The sequence below is a fragment of the Camelus bactrianus genome, chromosome 25 (genome assembly GCF_048773025.1).
Source record: "Camelus bactrianus isolate YW-2024 breed Bactrian camel chromosome 25, ASM4877302v1, whole genome shotgun sequence".
In the NCBI taxonomy this organism is placed as follows: domain Eukaryota; kingdom Metazoa; phylum Chordata; class Mammalia; order Artiodactyla; family Camelidae; genus Camelus; species Camelus bactrianus.
The window spans coordinates 25,852,346-25,874,185 of NC_133563.1; the positions used below are offsets into that span (position 1 = coordinate 25,852,346).

At 45.8% G+C, this 21,840-nt stretch overlaps 1 protein-coding gene across 2 annotated transcripts in view; it reads left to right on the forward strand.

Moving 5' to 3' along the window:
- The window catches only part of FER1L6 (fer-1 like family member 6), a 101,898-nt gene that overhangs the window by 47,535 nt on the left and 32,523 nt on the right, over nt 1-21,840 (forward strand). For both annotated transcript variants that reach the window (XR_012502250.1, XM_074353023.1), the window contains exons 19-26: nt 842-1,019; nt 4,608-4,732; nt 9,778-9,912; nt 13,069-13,218; nt 16,224-16,334; nt 16,593-16,754; nt 17,870-18,050; nt 20,304-20,530. Coding sequence is in view for 1 of the 2 variants with exons in the window: in XM_074353023.1 (XP_074209124.1) it covers nt 842-1,019; nt 4,608-4,732; nt 9,778-9,912; nt 13,069-13,218; nt 16,224-16,334; nt 16,593-16,754; nt 17,870-18,050; nt 20,304-20,530 (1,269 nt within the window). In the remaining variant the exon portion in view is untranslated. The remainder of the gene's footprint in view (nt 1-841; nt 1,020-4,607; nt 4,733-9,777; nt 9,913-13,068; nt 13,219-16,223; nt 16,335-16,592; nt 16,755-17,869; nt 18,051-20,303; nt 20,531-21,840) is intronic.

Sequence of the window (21,840 nt, forward strand, 5' to 3'; positions counted from 1 at the left end):
GGAGCCCCTCTTCCTAGTGATGGAGCTTCTCTGTGTTGAGCTGTGTTCTTCACATGCTGAGAACATGTGGATGCCCCCCCCACATTTGTGTACACACAGCATGCACACTAATGCACACATAAACACACAGATTCAATCTAACATAAATATAACTACAAGTCCAAGTCTATTCAAAGGAGAGAAAGCAGGGCAATGAGGGAATTTGAAACCACACTGGGTGAGGAAGGGATGAAGGAACGAGAGGTGTTTAGCCAGGAAGAAAGAACACGGTAGGGCAGGGAGGTTCCTTCAAGCCCGTGGAGGCCTGGCCTGTGGGAGAAGCATATGAGTTCTTCTGAGTGAAGCCAAGAGGTAGAGGCTGTGGTGGGAACTCCAGGCAGCTGGGAGCTCTAGGAAGGGAGATTGGAACTCAGTGTGGGAAGAGGCAGACTGTGGGGGTCCAGAGTCCAGAATCCAGATCTGGTCTAATCTCTCCTGGGTTTGAGTCCAGGCTCTAACACTTGAAAGCTGAGTGATCTTAGGGAATTTACCTAACCTCTCTGAGCCTGAGTTTCCTCCTCTATAAAATGGGGGCAATAACCCTACCTACCCGCTAGGTTTAAATGATCTAGGGACGGGAAATGTTTAACACAGGGCCTATTTAAGCTTCAGGTCCCATTAAACCTGGAGGCTTCTCTAAAATTGTACATCAACTGGTCTCATTTTAGTATAAGATGAACCCCACAGAGCTGCTCTCTGAACATACCCCCAGGTGTGTCCTCAGAAGGACCTCTTTTCTTAAAGAGTGAGGCCCATATTTGCTGCTACTAACGAGGTGGTCTTCCTTGTAACCTTTCCCCAGCTTCCTGGAAAACGGCCAGCTGGGTGGCCAGTGCAAGCGAAAATTGACCTGTACCTGTGGCTGGGCTCCACCAGACACTCCGGTGCCATTTTGGACAACTTGCCAGCAGGCTACGAAGCCGAAGTGTCCTCCAAAGGGGCTGGCGCCCATCAAACCCCAGCCAACCTGCTCTACCGAGGTATGATGCCCCTGGGCCAAGAGGGGCATAAGATGTCTCTGGTGGGCTTCTGAGCAAACAATAAGGAGGCACGTTATCTTAGGATCAACTTATTTGCCTCTTTTAATACAGTTTCTAACTGTTCCTCCTAACCTTTCAATGTCCCATCTAAAAAGAGCCAAGTAAGTCATTAAACACATCTGGAATAAACATTTCTCTTTTTCTGCTAATGGAGAGAATGCTTTATGAGTTTCTTGGTAGGCAGATTATATAGATCGAGTTTGCATTTTAAGTGAAAGATGTCTTTTAAAGAAACATCAGTAAGTTCTTGTGCCAATAGGACCTGTGGAATTAAAGCAGATTTTCCCTTTTCATGGCTTTGGGGTTTTGACTATAAAAAACAGGTATTTATATTTCCCAGTAATGACTTAATGGAAACTGGTATCACTGGGGTCATTCATGTTTCTCTAGCTTGGTTTGTGACTTGGCCACTTTTAAAAATTCGTCTTGCAAAAAAAAAAAATTCAGCATGCTTTATGTAATCCTTTCTTCTGTGTAGATATTTCCTATGTGCCATCATGTTTACATTTTCATATAATTTTTTTAACATTTTTTATTGAATTATAGTCATTTTACAATGTTGTATCAAATTCCAGTGTAGAGCACAATTTTTCAGTTATACATGAACATGTATATTCATTGTCACATTTTTTTCGCTGTGAGCTACCACAAGCTCTTGTATGTATTTCCCTGTGCTACACAGTATAATCTTGTTTATCTATTCTACATTTTGAAATCCCAGTCTGTCCCTTCCCACCCCCCGCCCCCTTGGCAACCACAAGTTTGTATTCTATGTCTGTGAGTCTGTTTCTGTTTTGTATTTATGTTTTGTTTTGCTTTTTTTTTTAGATTCCACATATGAGCGACTCATATGGTATTTTTGTTTCTCTTTCTGGCTTACTTCACTTAGAATGACATTCTCCAGGAACATCCAAGTTTATATAATTTTTAATTTTATTATAGATATTAATGCCTTATAGTTGCATTTTGCTTTCTGTTTCTGAGTTGCTTCAATTTGTAGGATCTTTGCTGCTGAATTCACGTAGAGTAGAACCCAGTTTTACCTTCCCTGCAACTGAAGTTGAGTTTTAAATTGAGCCAGTGTTTGAAACAGTGAAGAACTGTCTCTAAATCCACGTCTCCTGTGTTGCCCAAGGCTCCTCTGACTTGGCTGAACTTGACTGCCAGGGCATCTCAGTGGCTCAGGAGTTAGAGAAGACATGGTTCTAGAGATGTTTATCCAGTTGTTCAGCTCCTGGTTTCCATGCCCAATATCGAGAGACAAGAGCAAGGAAAGCTGAGCCCCGTCTTTCTGAAAAATGCACGGTCCCTACTATGTGCCAAGCATTGTGCTCAATGCTTTATACTTAAGACTTAATGTATTTCTCACATCAGCCTGGGGTGGTTTCTTCATTTTATAGGTGGAGAAAGGATTTATCAGAAATGCTTAGAAATTGCCCAGCATCACACAGCTAGTAAATGGTGGAGCAGACTCTCTCTAAACCCTGCTTTATTTTCCCTGTTTCCCCTCCTGTCTTCAGAGAGTTTTCATCTTTGGGTGAAAAACACCCACATCAAAGTGATCTTCTTATTTCTATAGACACTCTCTCTAGAGACCGGAGTCATCTGGACATACTTGCTGTTACAGCTACTCACAATTCACAGAGGAAAGCCTTTTCCCAAAGCTTTCTGGTCCCCTGTGGCCTGTTCCTTTCATAGGGTGACCTCTGAGAAACTTTCTCTGCTGTGCTCTGACACTGATGGTTTTGGCTGCCTTCCACACCTATTGGAGAATTTTGTTTCTTCATTCATTTTATGCTTCAGAAAATATCCATTCAATGAATAATTAGTTTCCACCAGCATATGGATGGCATGGTGGGAAAACTAGCGGTGGATGGAGAGCCATGGGAGAGGTGATCCTGGTCCCCTAGTGGGGACAATCAGACACGTCTCTAATAACCACACATAGCACAGAGCTGGGCCCAAGTATGAGAGCCAAGAGGAAGCCAGCCTTATTAGTTTAAGGAACAGAGCTGGTAAGACTCAAGGTTTTCAGAAAAACCTAGACTAAATGGCACCCCCTGGAGTTGTACCTATGTGGCTGCAGTTGGGAGCTTTGCTAAAATTCTGGGGTTGTCACTTCAGGGCAGCTGGTGGACATTCTCAGGGGATGAGCCATCTGCAAGTTCACTTCCAGGTGAGAAATTTGCCCAACTATGTAACGTGTGAAGGAATATGTGGGCTCTCTCTAGGCATGCCCCAGTCAGGAAGTTCTAAACCATCTGCTGAACATTCCTTTGTTGGTTGTCACCATTTTAAGGATCTGTCTTGGGTAAGGCGGTAAAAGGGAACAGGCCAAGGACCATCAAGTCCGTGAACCAAGGAACGTGATGAATCCAACTCTGACTTGGGTTCCTCCACTGAACCCTGGTCTGCCCTCTCCTGCAGCCCGCTCTCTGCCTCCTATCCCGTCAAGCAGGTGTGCTCACTCCTGCCTTTGACAGCCCGTGTCCTCTCCCTGGATCTCTCACAGGACACTCAGCCCTGGTTCCCATCACTGCGACTGAAGTGGCTTGTTCTATCTGCAGCCTCCTCCCTTGAGCTCCCCAAGGGCAGGGGCTGTCTTAGCTGCTTCAGAACCCTCAGAGGCCAGAACTGTACCTGGTACACAGTGGCACTCAAAGTGACATTGGCTGGCTGAGTGGCAGAATGAATGAATGGATGACTCAAGACTTTATTGAGTTTATTAAAGCAAAAATGATTTGTGGAATAGTCCTTTTCTAACACACACACACACACACACACACACACACCAGTGGAAACAGGAGACTTACTAGGAGGTAAAATGTGGTATTTAATTTAATTTTTTTATATTGAAATATAGTTGATTATATCATTTTCAGGTGTACAGCATAGTGATTCAGTCTTTTTGCAGATTATACTCCAGTATAAGTTATTACAAAATCCTGGTTATGTTCCCTGTGCTGTACAATATATCTGTTTTATACACAGCAGTCTGTATCTGTTAATCCCATGCCCCGCATTTGTCCCTCCCCCGCCTTCCCTCTCCCCTTTGGTAACCACAAGCTTGTTTTCCATATTTGTGAGTCTGTTTCTTCTTTGCATATAGATTCCAAAAAATTGGCATTTTAGAAAGAGACTTGGATTTTAGAATCTGACAGAAATGAAACGCAGGCTCTGGCACCAGTTAGCTCTGCAAACTTGGAGACGCATTTGAGCCGTTCTGTGAGCCATTTCCCTTAGCTCTAAAATGGAGATAATGACATATATTTCGCAGGGTTGTTACAAAGATTAAAACCCACAAGGTGGTGAAAACACCAAGGGAAATGACTGACTCTAAAGTACCCATGAACGTGACCTCTTCCCCCATCTTCCCTGCATCCGTTTCGGTCTCAAAGGTGGGCGGTGCCTGGGGTCTCCTTTGTCTGTCTCTGGATACACCCACAGATGCACATGCACACACTCACTCACACACACTGTTCCCGAGAAGCCCACTAATGCTCGCCTCTTTCCATTATTTGTCCACAGACCGGCACATCTTTCAGATGAGAGCTCACATGTACCAAGCCCGGGGCCTCATCGCAGCCGACAGCAACGGACTTTCAGACCCTTTTGCCAAGGTCACGTTCCTTTCCCACTGCCAGACCACAAAGGTAACCAGGGAAGCCCTCCTGCTTTCTCCCTGCAGCCCGCAGCTGATCCACCACAGACCCCAGGAAAGGAGAAGGAGGGGTCCGTTGCAAATACCTGTGTCTCTGAGTATGAAAGTGTTTCAGACTCAAAAGCAGGTGTGCAAGGAAGGACAGACACGGGGAAGGTCTACTGTTCTGATGTGACCCGTTGTCCTGAAGCCAAGAGAGCAAGTACCCGAGGAGAAGGAAGGGTGGGAGGAAGAGAGGGATGAGCAGGAAAGGCACCTGGCCCCCAGGTTGCCTGCTGCAGTGACGGGCACAACGCCAAGTTCAGTGGACATGAACGAAGGAGAACAGCACAGATGACCTGCATGGGGCTTCTGACCCAGTCTTCATGGAGGGGTCTTGGTGGCGAGGAAAGCTTTCCCGCTTTGTGGTCAGGAAGCCCTGGACTTGGCACTGTCACTTTGCACTTCCAGCTGGGGGACTTTGCACACTTTGAACACCTCTGCCATTCAGTGCGTCCCTCTGGAAAGTACTGCTTCCTGATGGATGCTGTGAGGATCAAAGGAGATGGATCTGTACCTGTTTCCTCTGTGCTTTCTCCCTTTCCTGTACACTGAGTGCCGACGTGTGAAAAGGGGTCCTAATCAGTGAACACCCAGTAGGCGCTTTTCTCATTAGGGCATCGTCTCTAAGGATTTCCTCTGTTCTCGGAGCATCACTGTTCTGAGAGAGGGAAGCTGAGTGAAGGATTTGCCCACCTCTGGGAGTTTAGAGGTCTTCCCCTCTCACCCTGGGTTGAGAGAGGAAAGGAGTGAAAGAGGAAGGGGTTTCTCTTGCAAGAAAAGAAGTGGCTTGTTTCTGCAGAGAGGAAGGGGTTCCTTTAAGGCGTTCAGACAGAGTTAGGACACAGAGACCTGAGGTTTCGTTCCAGCTCATCTACTCTGTAGCTGCGTTTACTCACCCAGCCTCAGTTTGTCTTCTTACTATAGGGCTGTTGTGAAGAAGCAAGAGTTAGGTGATGGCTGAACGGTGGCCAGCGCATTGGCTGATGTTAAGGGGGCTGACGTTTCTTTCCAAAGTGAGGCCGTGACCTGGGAGACCGCGTTCTGACTTCTGACACTCAGATTGAGATCCCAGCGCGAACCAGGGCCTCATCCCTTTCACCAGCACCGGTGGAGGGCTTGCTCTGTGCCGGGTCCCCGGCTGGGCTGGCGGGACACGGGGACCAGGCTCTGCTCTCACACAGTGTATGACCCGGGTGTGGAGGCTGGCAGTCCTTGGGCAGACGAGTCGGCCACGCTGTGATAAACCCCACAGTGCTGGACCGCCAGGAGCCCCTGGAGTGAGAGGGGTTGGCTCTGCCTGGAAGGGAAGGTGACTCCATCCTCATTCAGTGAATGAGCATGAATGCGAGAAGGCTTCAGACCACTTCCTGTCCCCTGTGTTTTGAGAGGTAGATAGTGTGGGGATTCGGACTGTAGCCGTAATGCCCGGGTCCACGTCTGGGCCCTTCCACTTGTCGGCTGTAGGACATTAAGCAAAATCCTTTTTGTCCTCAACTTCATCCATAAAATCGGGATGATGATATTGTATATAGCTCTCCGAGGGGGAAGCCCCTGGGACAGTGTTCTGTTTGTCACAGCTTCTATGTGACTCCGTGTTATTACTGTCATTGGGGCTTCCCACCAGAAGCTTCGGGGATTCTTAAAGCGGGGACCCCTGGAGGCCTCCTCTGCCTGCACCACTGAAATCCCAGGCCCTCAGAGGTGACCTCAGGGCTCTGGGTGGGGCAGGCGGTTGGAGTCAGCTCCCGGGGCTGCTGTGTAATTCTCCTTCCACTTTGCATTTCCAGATAGTAGCTGCATGTGAGTTAGACTCCTGTCTCAAAGGAACAGATGACATTTGCTTATCAAATAATCATTTGAAAGGAAAAACAGGTTTTGGTAAACCCTGGACTTTGCCTTTATTCTTTTGAACCCAGTACCTAATTTTTGTTAATAATAATAGCTGTCATTTAGTAAAAACTCCCTCTGTGCCAGGCATGATGCTAAGCACTTTGTGTGCATCTTTTGCTACATCTAACTGCAGCCCAGAGGGAGGTATTACTGGTGTCCCCATTCTGCAGATGAGGAAGGAAAGGCTTAGAGACCCTTGCAGTAGAAGATGGTGGAGCCACAAGGGAGACCCAGGTTAGTCCAATTCCAAAGTTCACCTAACCACTCTGGTTCTGTTTTGGTAAGAAAGGGTTCTAGTTTCCCTCTCCTGTTTCAGTGCTGGGCTGCCTCAGAGGGACAGATGTGTGTGTGATCTGCTCCACTCTTGCACTCTTCAACATGGGGAGAGCTGAGCCTGGGGGCCCTGCAGTCATGGCTGAGCTGTTCCACTGTCCACCAGGTGGCACACGTCTGAACAGACCACGTGTTGCTCAAGGAGAACTGTCTCTGAAGGGCTGGTCCTGCAGGTGACCCTTTATCTGGGACCTAACAGTACCAAACACTTCAGAAGGGGAATCCAGTTATTCTGGGCATCACTGAGGACGTGGGACTTGGAGAGCTTGCAGTGGTAGGATGAAGGGAAAGGAAGACAGCTCCTAAAGAGAAAGGCTTTGGGATAGAAAGGGAGAGAGACTCAGTGGCTAAGAGGGAACCTTAGATGAGAAGGAGGGGGAGCTTTAGGGGGTGGGGAGCGTGCTACCTAAGGTTTCAAATAATCATGCTGATGTTGAGTCCTGAGGACACGGGTGGTCTCTTGTTAGACGCAAGTACCCCAGTGCTCCAAGATTGGCACGTGGTAGGAGGTATTTGGTCAACGTTCACTCATTTATAAACAAACTGGGATGGGCAATAAGCACTTACTGAGCACCTACTGTGCGCCAGGCACTTAATATGTTTTAACTCAGATAATGGTCGTGACAACTCCACAAGTTAGGAGAGGTTGAAACCCCTCTGAAATGAGTGAGACTAAGGTTCAGAGAGGTTAAATCACCTGCCCGAGTTGGACATAGGCAGGTGGCAAAACTAGGGTTCCATTCCTGGGGGTCTGATTCTAAAGCCACTCTCTATCCATGGTATCTCACTCTTTCAAAGTGTTAACTGTCTCCACAATCTCCCACACAAAGTCATTTAACACGGTTATAACCCGTAACTCCTTAAGGAAGCCCTGAGGAGATGGGGCTGGCTGCGGGCACCTTGGCAGAGAAGTGGGAGAATGTATTTTCATTTGGGTGAGCCTTTCCCCCAACCCTTGGGGTCCTTTTACGCATGAGAGCAGCTCTGAGGACATTCATGCGAGCAGTTACTGGGGACCTGCTGCGCACAGGATGCTGTGTTATGTCTGACACTGTGCCTGTTACTTTGAAGGAATAAATATATGGTGAAAGGATGAATACTAGCCTCTGGGATCTTACCAAGTGGTAATTATAGCCCAAAGTGCCAGGCAAGCCATCCAAATATTTCTGTAGGAAAGATGCTGTGAGGATCATAGATGACTTTGCTATCACACTGTTGGGTACATGCTGCAAAAAAGATCACATTTCTATCTTCAAAAGAAACATAAAAACACATAGTTCTTGTGATGTCAGTCACTGACACTGTGTAACTTGGCATTGCAACACCATGACTCCTGTTCACAGGCTGGTGGAAGCCATTCTTTTCCTGTCCAAAAAGTTAAGATTTTCTCTGAAATGTCATGTTAAAAACCTCACTGTGTCTGAGGCATAAAGTACTCTAAAAGCAAAAAGCAAGGAAGGAAGGAAATTGTGGAATGCATGATATTTTTATATCTCATAAAAAAGAGCAATAAAAATATTCTTTGGCGACCACAATGCAAATGATTTAATGCCGTGACTAGAAATGACTGTTAATGTAAAACTCTGAGATGACAGTTTTTCTTTGGACTTTAGAGCCTGAGCAGTTAGTTGGTCCAGGTCAGATCTCTCTCCCATCCCTCTGGGAGTGAATGACAAGGGGTAAGGGTGCAGTTCCGAGGCGGTGTGGAAGTGTCCTCGGGACCCAGCAGCCACGGTGCGATCTGTGTTACCCTGTGAAGTCACCCACTTGCCTGCACAGCCTGGGACACTGTGACAGTGGCCTTTTTCTGGGACTGAACTCGTATATTTATGTAGCAGTTTCTGCCCAGGGGCAGAGTTCACGCATCCTGCAAACCCTGGCCTTTAGCTCTGTGGAACTGGCATGTTTCCAAACATCCAATGAAACAGAGGATGCAGTCTCATCCATCACACCCTACCTTCGGAAGTTACCACTTGAATGGCCTGGCGGGGGCGGGGGAGCTGTGAGCCACTTCTAAGTGAGATACTCATGGTTCTGGACCAATTATGAGGTTGTTGTCCTCCTTTGCCCTTTGGTTTCTCCATCTGCATAATGACTGTAGCCAACTTCCAATGTCACAATTTGCTGTGGAGGAAAGAACGATGTCATGCAAGATGGTGATAGTTATTTTGAAGACCTAGGTCAATTCAAGGCAGTCAAATAAATACGCACAAAACAGTGGAACTCCATATAAGGGATCTTAAACTGAAATCCCACTTTCAAGTATTTGATGACAAAATTTTACTTGCTTGTAAGCAGAGGTCAACCCCACCCTCAGTTTGCCTTTCCAATAAAATGGAAATAATTTTAGCGTCTACTTGGAGAGGGTGGATGAAGTTAGCAGCCTGGGCTTTGGTGACAGATGATCCAGGTTGAATCCCGGTTCTGCCACGTACTGGCTCTGGACAAGTAAGCCTTGGTTTCCTGGTCTGCAAAACATGAATAGATGACCATATCCATCTCCCAGAATTGTTGGGAAGTTTGGATGAGACAGTGCATGTGAGGTGTGGCAGCCAGAAACTTACGCAAGCTCCTCCAGGGCAGGGCGTCTGCATCCCTAGGTTCTGGTACTTAGCAGAACATCAGTTTCCATTGTCTGAGTGTTGAATGACTGAGCAGTGATGACCAGGATGTGTCCTCTTTGCCCTCCGTTAGTATCTGCTGAATGCACCTCGGAGCCCTCTCCAACCCAGTCGAATGATCTTTTGCTTTTCTTCTGGCGTCACCTTCCAGGTCATTTCCCAGACCCTCTCCCCCACCTGGAACCAGTTGCTGCTGTTTAATGAGCTGGTGCTGCACGGAGACCAGAAGGAGCTGGCGGAGTCCCCGCCTTCAGTGGTGGTGGAGCTGTATGACAGTGACGCGGTGGTGAGTGTCCCAGGGCCCTGCTGACTCTTCCTCGAGAAAAATGCCCTGTTCCCTAACGTGCTTTATTTCACCAGGCTGTGACTGTGCCCAGGGGCAGTCCCCTCCTCACAAAAATCAGGAAAAAACACTATTTTACAGAACCAGGAAAATTAGTGGTGATCATTTGCTTTTAGTAAAGGATTTTTCACTTAGATTTCCCTTCAGCTTGCAATTACAATAGGAAATTGTTCACAAAAGTCCAGTCGACTCGAACTTATTCAGAAATATAATTATATAAATCAATCTGCTGTTGCATCCAGCCCCCCGCTAGTTCTATTGCCTTTTGCTGCTTAATAAAAATGTCCATGCCTTCTGGAAACAGAAAATCTTGACTGAGCTAGCCTGGCTGGAAGAAAATGAATGTGTTGTGACTGATTCAGCCTTTGTTACTGGGTCTTTTTTGTTGTTGTTGCCTCTAAGCCCTGAAACAATGCATCCATCTCTATCTCATTTCTGATGCTATGTTAGCCAAGCCTTTTCCTCTCCAAAGATGTCTGCGTTCTAAAATGCTGGGCAGATTCAAAAGCTTTTTTTCCTGGGGGATATTTTTTTCATAACTAAAACAAATCTTTTTCTTTATTAAATTAAGAAGTCTAAAGGGAGAGGCAAAGGCTTGTTTTCTTTAATGCCTTTACTTCCTCTGGAGATTGCATAAGCTCAAATGTACTAAGTTGTTCCAAGAAGCCTTCCTAAAGCCTCTTCACCTCCTCAGAGCATCCTGACAGCTCTGACCTTGATTCAAGGTCAGGAGGAAATTAGAATGGAAGAATTGTAGAAGGTGAACAGGGACCTTGGGGAGCACGATGCCCCCTCTTGCTTTGGAGAAGAGGAAACAGAGACCCAGAAGGGTCAAATGCCTTCCCTGTTCAAGGTCACAGGTAGCTGGAAGCAGAGCCAGAACTTGAACTTAGCCTCCTGTGTCCACTCTTTCCTGTACTTGTGGGAGTGGCTGGTGTGGCTGCATCCCTTTATCTACTTTTCCATGTCACTCTCTCTGGGCCCCATTCCCCCATCTGTAAATTGGAGCTAGGTGGATATGTATTCCACAGTTGTGCTTCGAGTATAGATCTTCTGTAGAGAAGGCCACAAAATAAGTACCTTTTAAATTGTGTCCCTAACAACATGATTCCAATTCTAAGTATTTTTACTTGACAACCAATAGCAACAATCAAGCATCTTCGAAAGCTCCTCCTAAACCCACTCCCCAGACCACATGGATTTCCCTTTGCCCCTTTGCTTTTCAGACCCCCTTCTAGATCTCCATTCAGCAGCTGCCTTCCTGAGCCCCACCCTCAAGCCAAACTCTGCACAGAAAAATAAGCTTACATTCTCACATCTAGAGGAAAAGGGGCGGGGGACAGTTTAGCTCAGTGGTAGAGTTTCTGCTTAGCGTGCACGAGGTCCTGGGTTCAATCTCCAGTACCTCCATTAAGAAAGAGATAAATAAACCTAATTACCTCCCCCAAAAAAACTTTTTTAAAAAAAAGAGGAAAAGGAAATGTGGGAGAGAAAGAAAGTATGAATGCATTTGTACTTTCCTCCTTGAGAGATACCTGCAGACATGCAGAAGGTTCTGTTCACACCTGTGGGCTGCAGCCATCACAGTCCTGTGGTGACGATCAAACTTTGGATTCTGACTCTGCAGGACCCGGCTTCCAGTCTAGAGCTTTCTGCTATGCCCAGTGGCTTGTGCCCTCATTCAGGTCTGCTGGCTCTGTAAGAAATGAGTTTATATTTGGCAAATGGGTTGCTGGCGTTTATGTTTACTCTTTTGTTTCCAGAGCTATTTGTACTTAATTTTTTTCCGAGGTAGGATTATGGAGAAAATAATTATGTGGCCAATCACTCATTTCATATTCAATTGCCCTGACTCCAGCCATATCTGAAACAGATCTGATGCTACCAGTGGATACCAGTAGGCAGCTCTGTTTGTTTTTAAGTGTGACCGAGCTAAATCCATTTCCATCCCAGCCAAGCTTCCTTCTACAGCTGGGAATGCAAGTGCTGGTTTGTGAGTCCAAAAGCAATGAAGCAGTGCAGGTACTAAAACCCAGCCTTAGCCAAAGAGAATATGGGCACTGTTCTTGGATGTGAAGGTCATTTATCTAACTCAGTAAATATGTAATGAGTGCCTGTCCTGTGCCAGGAGACACAGCAGTGACTAAAACAGACAATCCTTCCTGTATGGAGCTTACATCACAGCAGTTCCCAGGATAAATAGCGAAGTAGCCCTATGGTCCAGCCCCACGCTGCTTATGGGGGAACATGGACTTAGCCTCCTGGGAGCAGACAGGAGGAGGCCGGAGATGGCACCATCCAAAAGTTCTTAAAGAAACTTACCACCCAACATACGTGCAAAGCTATTTCAATATTCTTTTACTACCAAGAAAAATAGGGCAGAATCACTCTATTAAACATGCTAACCTTCATCATCATCATCATCATCATCATATTATTATTATTATTATTATTATTATTATTATTATTATTATTATTATTATTATTATGTATGGAGTACTTACTATATTCCAGTCATCGTTCAAAGTACACACATCATTATATTAATCCTCATGACTCCATGTACAGGTATTATTTTTAACCTCTTTTTAGGGATCAGGCTCAAAATGTTGAGTAACTGACCCAAGACCATAGATCTAAAAAGTAGAAGATTTGGGAACTCCAACTCACATTTGCCTGGACTCCAAACTTGTTTCCAACCACAATGGTACCCTGCCCTGGAGAGTTTTTGGAATATTTGGTGCCACCTTATTTCTCCTTTTCCTCTTCATCTACCCTGAGTGATTATTTTAACTTTATTCCACTGAGCTAAAAACACTGAAAAAACAGATAACCCCTAAGAAAGCCTTGAGCCATGAAGCTGCTAAAATGACCCTCTTAAGAGTTTTCTCTGGGAGCCCAGATGAATTCCACTGCTCCCCAAGCCTGTGGAAAGGGATAAGAGGGGCTTAGCAGAAGAAGAGAAGGAGACAGACAGTAGCAGGAGGGAGACACTGAGGCTGACAGTTTTGTGAAGATTAACTACAAAATTACATTGATGTAGATCAGAACCAGGGAGGTGAATGTCAGGACAAAAATTCATTCTTTTTTCTGCCTTAGGGAAAGCCAGAATATTTGGGAGCCACAGTGGCTGCTCCTGTTGTGAAGCTAGCCGACCAGGAATATGAGCCCCCAAGGCTGTGCTATCACCCTGTCTTTTGCGGGAACCTCTCTGGAGGGGACCTCCTTGCTGTATTTGAACTCCTGCAGGTAAGTGAACCAGCAATGACGGCTGCACTAGAGGTCTATCTGGTCTACCTGGCCAGAGACGCCACCTCACTGGAAGTGCATTTCAATGAGGTTTAAGCATGGTCCTTCCCTATCATCCTGTGTCTGGAGATGTCTCCTTCTGGGGATCTGGGAGATGCCATTTAAGAACTCAGATGACAGGCTGGGAGCGGGGGAGGGGAGGACTAGAGAAATTGTCGTCTTACAAATCTTAGGTTCTAGGATTCCAGGATGATAAATCAAGTGAGAGTCTACTAGAACCAGCTCTCACCGGATTCTGTGTGTTGCACAGAAACATGGACTGTTAGAACTGGAAGTGGCCTTCAAAACCAGCTGGTCCAGTCTTCCCTCAGTAGAGAGTCCAGGCGATTTTAGGCTGTCAAAGAGTAATTTTAGGTTGAAACCAGGTAGTGTCAAGTAACATTGAATCGATATTAAGGGAGTTTTGCTTTTTTTCCCCTCCAGATTTTTTGAGATATAATTGACAGATAATGTTGTATAAGTTTACAGTGGATAACTTGATAATTTGATATATGTCTATATTGCAGAATGATTATCACAATAAGGTTAATTAACACATCCATCACCTCACGGAGTTGGCCTTTTGCATGAGTGTGTGTGTGTGTGTGTGTGTGTGTGTGTGTGTGTGTGTGTGGTGAGAACTTTAAAGATCTACTATCTTAGCAGCTTTCAAGTGTACGATACAGTATTGTTAACTATAGTCACCACACTGTACTGTACAGTCCCAAGAATTTATTCATCTTCTAAATAGAAGTTTGGACCCTTGACCACCCTTGCCCACTTTTTCTGCCTCCCTACCCCTGGCAGCCACCAATCTACTCTCTGTTTCTATGTTTGTTTTTTATTTTAGATTCCACACATAACTGATATCATATACTATTTGTCTTTCTCTTTGACTTATCTCACTTAGCATAGTGCCTTCAAGGTCCATCCATATTGTTACAGATGGAATTTTGCCTTTTTTGATCCTTCTAACTACGTTTAGAGGAAAGTTTGATGCCCATCTAGCTATAATACCTCTCTTAACTTGCACCTTTCCTTTTCAAGAAAGATCACAGGCTTCAGGCTCAATGCCTCTAAAAAAAAAAAGATCAATGTTACCTACAGGAACATTTCCCAAAGTCATCTTCTTGGAACACCAGCTCCTTCAAACATAGTGAAAAGAAGGTTTAAGAAATGCTACCCATGACATATTCCAGTAACATTGTTTTGTTTTCATTGGTTTTCTTTTTAAAGTTACTTACCATTTGTGGTAAGTACTCCTTGTTTTACTTAGCCACTTGAAGCTTCCTTTCTGAAAACAAAACTGTATCTAATGAAAATGTTTACTGGCTAATAGCACAGGGGGTGAAAGCGGCAGAGAAATGGCTGACGTGGGAAACCAGATCCAGTACAGTGCTCCCATTTTACATGTCAGGAAGCTGAGGCTCAAGGTTAACTGGATGGGATTCAATCACTGCCCTTTTCACTCCACAAGGCTTCCTGATCCATCAATCCTCTAATCCATCAATGAGGGGCAGGCCAGCTGATCCCCACAGGGCCCTGCAGGGCTGGGCTTTTTCCCAGTTCCGTGGTCCCACCTCTGATCCCCTGTCCCTCCAGGGGAGCTGAGGGGACTAGCCCAAGGTCCTGCTGCTTCCTGACAGCGGGGTGGTTAGAGGCGGCATTGTCAGAGGCAAGCAGCCTAAGAGACACAATTCATTAGGGCCTCATTAGGACTTCCTCTCGGCTGATTACTTGTCCAGAAAGTAATTTGGTCATCAATGCAATTGTCTCAGCCCGTGGATCTCACACATGCTGAGAAGACGGGAATGGGAAAATGTCTTCATTTGTCACCAGCGGCTCTTGGTTTCCACCTGTGAGTGGTTTACCTTCAGCCGCTCCATCTCCATTACTGCAAGGCTTCCTGTCTCAGGGAAGAAGGGTTTAGCTCCTGGGTTCTTCGATGCCCTAGACTGAACTCATTATCTCCACTTTCCTCCCTCTGGAGCCCCGTGGAAGGGTGTGAGGATGAAATGAAGTAACCAAAGGCTTCCTCTTGGCCAAGTCAGAGAAACACCCCAGAGAGGAAAACCTCCTGCTCCAAAGCAACGTTTAATAGAACATCTGGCTTCCAAGGGTGGCTTGAAGGGTCAGCTGGCCTAACATCTAAGACTCAGAAAGGGAAAGGGACTCATGCAGGGTCACACAGCAGAGCCTGGTTTCTGGGCTCAGTCCACTAATTTCTGCCCTAAGCCTCCAGAGAGGACACTCTCCAAGGGCTGAAGGGTAGAATGACCACAGTGGCCGGGATCGAATCAGGGGAGGCTTTTGGAAAGATGTATGTGTTGAGCCAGGGCGTGAAGGTAATGCGGGGTGGCTCACATAGTGAGAAAGACACTTTCCGCAGTAGATTTTCTAAGTATCTTGATGAGATTTCAATAAAGCACAGTGATTGTCCTTCAGTTTTGTTAACTCCAAATGCACAGGAGACAACACTCTTTCATCTCGGAGGTCTGCCTTCAAAAGACTTCATTTTCTGTTTCACTGATTAAAACGTAGTCTGCATGTGATTAAATGAATCTCTTGTAGTGGATAGTGGGGGCAGAGTTAAATCTCAGAGGTTCCGATCAGAGCCCCCTCTCCATTCCCGGCTGTAGTTCCGTGTCATTGGATCGGGTTGTGAGGACCCACTGCTTGTCCTTTCCCCTCTCCCTCTCTACTGTGAGTGTACTGAAAGCTTATTAACCTGTTAATTTGTGGCACATTGCAAGCGCTCACTAAATGTTGATTACCCTTGTGAATGAATGCATTTGTCAATTAAGAAATAATTAAGTGTGCGAAAATGCACTGTCTTGGTTTATATTTTAAGCTAGACACATTCCTCTGGTTAAAACAGTGACAGTCTTTCCCACGAGGTGACTGTGTGGCTGTGTGAGTTTTCCCTACCTCCCCGGACCTTCTAACGTGCTTGTTCTGTGTGGTAGGTCCCTGCATCTGGGCTGCAAGGGCTCCCTCCCCTCGACCCACCCGATGTCGCTCAGATCTACCCGGTTCCTGCCTGCATTCGGCCAGTGCTGAGTAAATACCGCGTGGAGGTACGGTGCGGGGAAGGATGGGGTTGTTCTTTGAGACTTCAGGGCACGGGTGCTTTGCAATCATGCCTGCCTTATGTAAGCGGACTCATTGGGGTGGAAAGGAGACAGCTGATCAGACCGAGCCCTCTAGGAGAACACGGTTCCTTCCTGGAAGGATGTACCCTTGTTCTCAGGCTGGCACGTCTGACTTTGCCACACCTGCTCCCGCTGGCTCCGCCCTGGGTCTTTGATTGACAGCCCTGCCGGTCCTCTCCTCAGGTTCTCTTCTGGGGAGTCCGAGAAATGAAGAAGGTGCAGCTCCTGTCTGTGGATCGTCCTCAGGTCCTCATCGAGTGTGGGGGACGAGGAGTAAAGTCCTGTGTGATCCAGAGCTACAAGAACAACCCAAACTTCAGCATCCAGGCGGATGCTTTTGAAGTGGTGCGGCCTCCCCCTCCCCCCAACCTGCTAGTTCCCTTCCTTTTTGCAGATGGGACCCACTCCTTCCTGAACCTGGCTGAGGGAGAGATTTTAGAGTTTCAGGCGTCTACTGCTTACAAAGAACGACTGTAATTCATTGAGAAGCCAGAATTTCAGAGTGTGATAAAATGAACTTTTGTTCTTACTGTTCTGTTTTTTAAGATTCCAGGTTAGAGCATAGAGGAAATCAAAGTGGGTTGACAGCGGTCCCCAAAGTGTGGCCCCCAATTCATTAGCATCGCCCGGGAAACCTATTCCAAATGCAGATTCTCAGGCCCCGCCCCGGTATTACTAAATCAGACACTGTTGGGGGGTGAGGCCCAGACACCTCTGGCTTAACAAGCCCTGCAGGTGATTCTGATACACACTGAAGTTACTGTCATGAAACTTAATGGTTAGATTTTTTTTTTTAATTATTGGCACATAGCATGTCAGCAATTTACACGTGAACTTAGGCTTCTAAAGTGATGTTTGGCACCTATGCTTTTGTTTCTTTCAATACTTTTCTGTGCTTTGACTTGGAGCCAACTGTGAAGTCAAAGTTTGCTTTGACACCCATGGACACATGTTCTAAAGCAGCAAAGACTAGAATTAAAGGATGGGTACTGTGTTTGCAAACCTTTCACACCAGACAGGTGTGAAGTGGGCGGAGTGCTGGCCCCTCACCCTCAGCTCCACCTTCAATGGGTCAGCTTTCATCTGTTTTATATCTTGGGTCCGGATAAATGTTCATCTGAGATGAGACTTCGGATAAATAATGACAAAATAAGAGAACTGAAGACTTCTGCCATAGAGAAGTTGAAAGTGTGTGTGTGTGTGTGTGTGTGTGTGTGTGTGTTTGCAATTTACACGTGGGGTGAATTGTTAGCGCCATCCCTCATGCTTTGAGGAGGCAATGTTCCAGATTCTGGCAAGCTGCAGGGGTGGCCTGGAGGGTTAAGACCAGGCAGGAACAGGAAGGATAGGTGACTGGCTGACTTTGATCGTGCCCCCAGATAGATCAGCAGGGCACAAGCCAAGCAGCCAGGCCCAGCCCAGGCAGAGCCCCACTTCACCCCGGCCTCTCCCCACCGCAGGAACTGCCTGAGAATGAGCTTCTGCATCCGCCCCTGAGCATCTGCGTGGTGGACTGGAGAGCGTTCGGGAGGAGCACACTGGTGGGAACTTACACCGTCAACTGCTTGAAACAGTTTTTGTGTAAATCGAGGGAGTCCATTGCCCTCACCTCACAGGTGGATGGAGCCCAAGTTGCACAAGGTAGGAAGCTCTTTCTAGATTCTGGAGCTGTAGGCTACAGAGCCGTGGGTGCCTGCAGGTGCCTGCTCTGGGCCCCAGCACAAAGAAGATGGTCATACCCCATGGTCAAGTGGATGTTTCTGAAGAATTTGCTCCTGCATCCCTCTAATTCTTCAGCTGCCAAATTCTAACTTTAAGCCTGGGTCAGCTCCTCTAAAAAGGCTTATCTGAATGTGACTCAAGCTCCCTTCTGCTCCTACTCCCTGACATTTTTCTTTGCTTGATGTTGCTGTAATTTGTTCTGTTTGGGATTTCAGGTTCAGAGTCGAGTGAATTGCACTTCTCAGTTCATGCTGTACAGTCATCACTGGTCTGTGCAAAGCTTCTCTTTTATTCTGTCCACCGCCCCCCTATGCCTTATTCCCCATCCCCACTCCCAGTCTCCTCCCCGCTAGAGGCCCCATGCTGCCGATCCTTGTAAAATTTAAATCCATTTTATTGATATATATAACATGACACTATAACGTTCATTTGGTTTCCCACTTTTTTTTTCCACTCAAAGCAATGTTTTAAGATCTATCCATATTGCTGTGGGTTCTTTCAATTGTTATATGACCTCCTGTATCCCCCATTGGGCTGCCTCCAGCTCCCCACTTCCACAGACTATGTTGTTGTGATGTGTGTTGTGATGAACATCCTGCACATGTTCCCGAGGGAGAATCCTCTGTGGGATTTTCCTTGGAATTTACACCCAGGAATGAGATGACTGTCTCACAGGGAATGTGCCCATGTAATTCCACTAAGCACCCCCGGGGGTGCTCCAGGGAGCTATACTGGTTTGCACCCATCTACACCAGTTCACACCAGTCTATATTCCCTCCATTACTGGATCTGGACTCCCATTTCCCTCCTCCTCAACAGCACCTTCTGTTGTCCAGCTTTCTGAGTTTTTGTTTTGTGATGTTTGGTGTTTGGTATTTGCCACTTGGGTGGATATAAAGTCGTATCTAACTTTAATGTTAGCTTGAATTTCTCTGATTACTTCTGAATGTGCACATCTCTTCATGTGCTTGTTGCCATCTTCATTTTCCCTTCTGTGATTTGCCTGCCTGTATGCTTTGCCCATGTTTTATGTGTTTCCTTTAAGTGTCTTTTTTGTATATTCTAGACGTTAATATCCTGTAGCTTATAGGCATTGCTCACATCTTCTCCTGATCGGATAACTGCTAATCTTGTCTATAGTCTTCATCTTTGAGCAAAAATCTTTAATTCCGATATAATAATATCTTTCCAAATTTTAAACTTTATGATTTAGTCTTTTAGAATCTTGTTTAAGAAAGCCTTACTCACCCCTTGGTCACAAAGATCTTATTTTTTTCATGTATCAGTATTATGTTTTTATCTTTTGCACTTAGATCTTTAATTAATGGACAGATCTTTAAATGGCTTAAGGTAGGGATTCAGGTACATTTCTCTCCATGTAGTACATCATTTTTCCCCTCGGTGTCTACTAACTTTCCCCATTGCTTTGTCTTGCTGTCTTTTTCATAAATCAAATTGACATACAACCCAAGTCTATTTCTAAACTTTCTATTCTGTCCCACTGATGTCTCCATCTCTGTGCCCAGCATTTACTGGGTTGAATTTGCTATTGAAAAGTCAGCAATGGCACGGAGGCCCTGGCAGTAATGGAGGCTCCCAATTGGGAAATGTTCTTATGTACTGAATTCTACAGCTCAAAATAGAGAGGAAGAGGACCCTTGACAGCAAATGACAGTGTTATGACCTTTTTATTCGATCAGCTGTTCAGTTAAAAATATCATAAATTCCAGGGACATGGCCTTACTCCCTGTCAAGCACAGGTACTCACGTGCCCAGAGTTCTGTCAACGTTTGGAGCATTCACGGAACTCTGGAGCCTCCAAGGGTTCCCTGAGTTAACACACTGGGGGAGTACAGTCAACACAGAGGACTTGTGCCCTAAATCTTGATAAGCATGATCCGTAGACCACAATTATTTAAAATTACTCTGAGAGATTAATAATAAGTACAATCATTTATTGATTAACTATTATGCCCTAGACACCTTACATCATGATCTCACTTATCTTCCAATGATATGGATATGTTCATACAAACAGGGGGAGGGAGCTTCAGCGATATTAGGATTTTGTCATATTTGAATCCAGATCTGTCTGATTCCCAGTATGAGGTCCCTGAAATGATCGCCCTGTATCGTAGTCCAGTTGCCTGACACAGTGTACTTTCATTTCAGCTATTTCAGATTCGCTAATGGCCACTGAGCCCTCTGGGACCCTCAGCTCTGCTCAGGAGCTCCCAGCAGATCATATCTTTGTGGATGTTGAGCCTCCTCCCACAGTGGTACCCGACTTGGTGCAGGTCCAGCCAGCCACCCTTGTTGACATCCCTGACTCTTCCCCTGTGCTGGAGCCTGAAAACAAACCTGCAGCCCAGGAGCCGCCAAAAGATGGAAAAGCTAAGGTCAGAATGTCATCCCTCTTTGTATTGACAAGGCACATTCGAGTTTGCTTAGGAGGTCCTTTGACCTGCTTGCTGTGTGACCATGCAAGCAGCTTCACATTTCTAAGCATCAATTTCTTCACCTGTAAAATAGGGAGACTGATACCCACGTCACAGTATTGTCATGGAATCAGATAAGTCAGGGTATGTGAAGTTCAAGTGCTAGTCAAATGTGACAGCGGTATTTAATTGAACAGAAACTCCTCAATTCATTAGCTCGGAAAGACAGTGGTTTCCTCATCTAGGCTTATTCTACAAATATTTTGAACCTACTTTGTGCAACATAACATGGGAGCAAAAAGATGCATCTTTGGGATTCTAAACAGAAGTGAGACTTATCCTCAGCTGAGCCTCTGGAAGGAATGATGGATAAGTACACAAAACCATAAAATGGGGAAGTGAGTCATCTTTTAAGTTATAATTTTGAGTGCAAAATCCTGATGTATCTATTGATTGACTTAAAGAAGAAAGTAGTTTTAAGAAAGAGCTAAGAGACTGCCTGCCCAGCAAATGGTAAAAGCTGAAATAAAAGGCAGAGTAAGACAGATTAATGGATATTTGCTCAGACTCTTCCCACCTCATCCAGGCTCATCGTGACTCTGACACCCCACAGGGTTCTCGCCACCCCACCGGCATTGTACCTGCATCTTTCTGTTGCAAATCTCAGTTTATGTGTTTGTTGACCTCATAAAACTGTGGGCTCCACCAGGTCAAAAATGATTTTTAAAAATATCTCTGTATCCCCTGCATGGGATAGAGTGCTTGGCACATTGTAGGAACTCAAGAGAGGTACCTCCATCTGAGAGCAGACGGATGATGAGTACACAGTGAGTCTGCCGTGGGACGACTGTCTTCTCCCCAAATGTCTCTTTTCTGCTGTATATGTCTCACCCCGCCTCTCCTGTCCCGCCATCACTTGTGTTGTAGGTGCCGTTCATTTGCACCTGTTCAGATCAGAAATGATGCTGAACGGGGAATGTCTACATTGTCCCTTAAGCCTCACAACACTGAACTAAGCAGGTATTATTGTTCCTAATTGAGGAAACTGATAATCACAAACTTTGTATTAATTGCTTGGCAGCTAATTAATTCCCTTCTACTATATCACATTGTATCATGCAGTCTGACAGCTTCTTCCACTGAATTTGAAATTTCCCAAATGTGGGGATTGTGTCTAACCCTTACATCCCCAGTGTCAACCACAAAATTTCATATCTGCTCCATGAATGTTTGCTGAATAAATGCACGAATGGATGGCAGATTATGAAAGT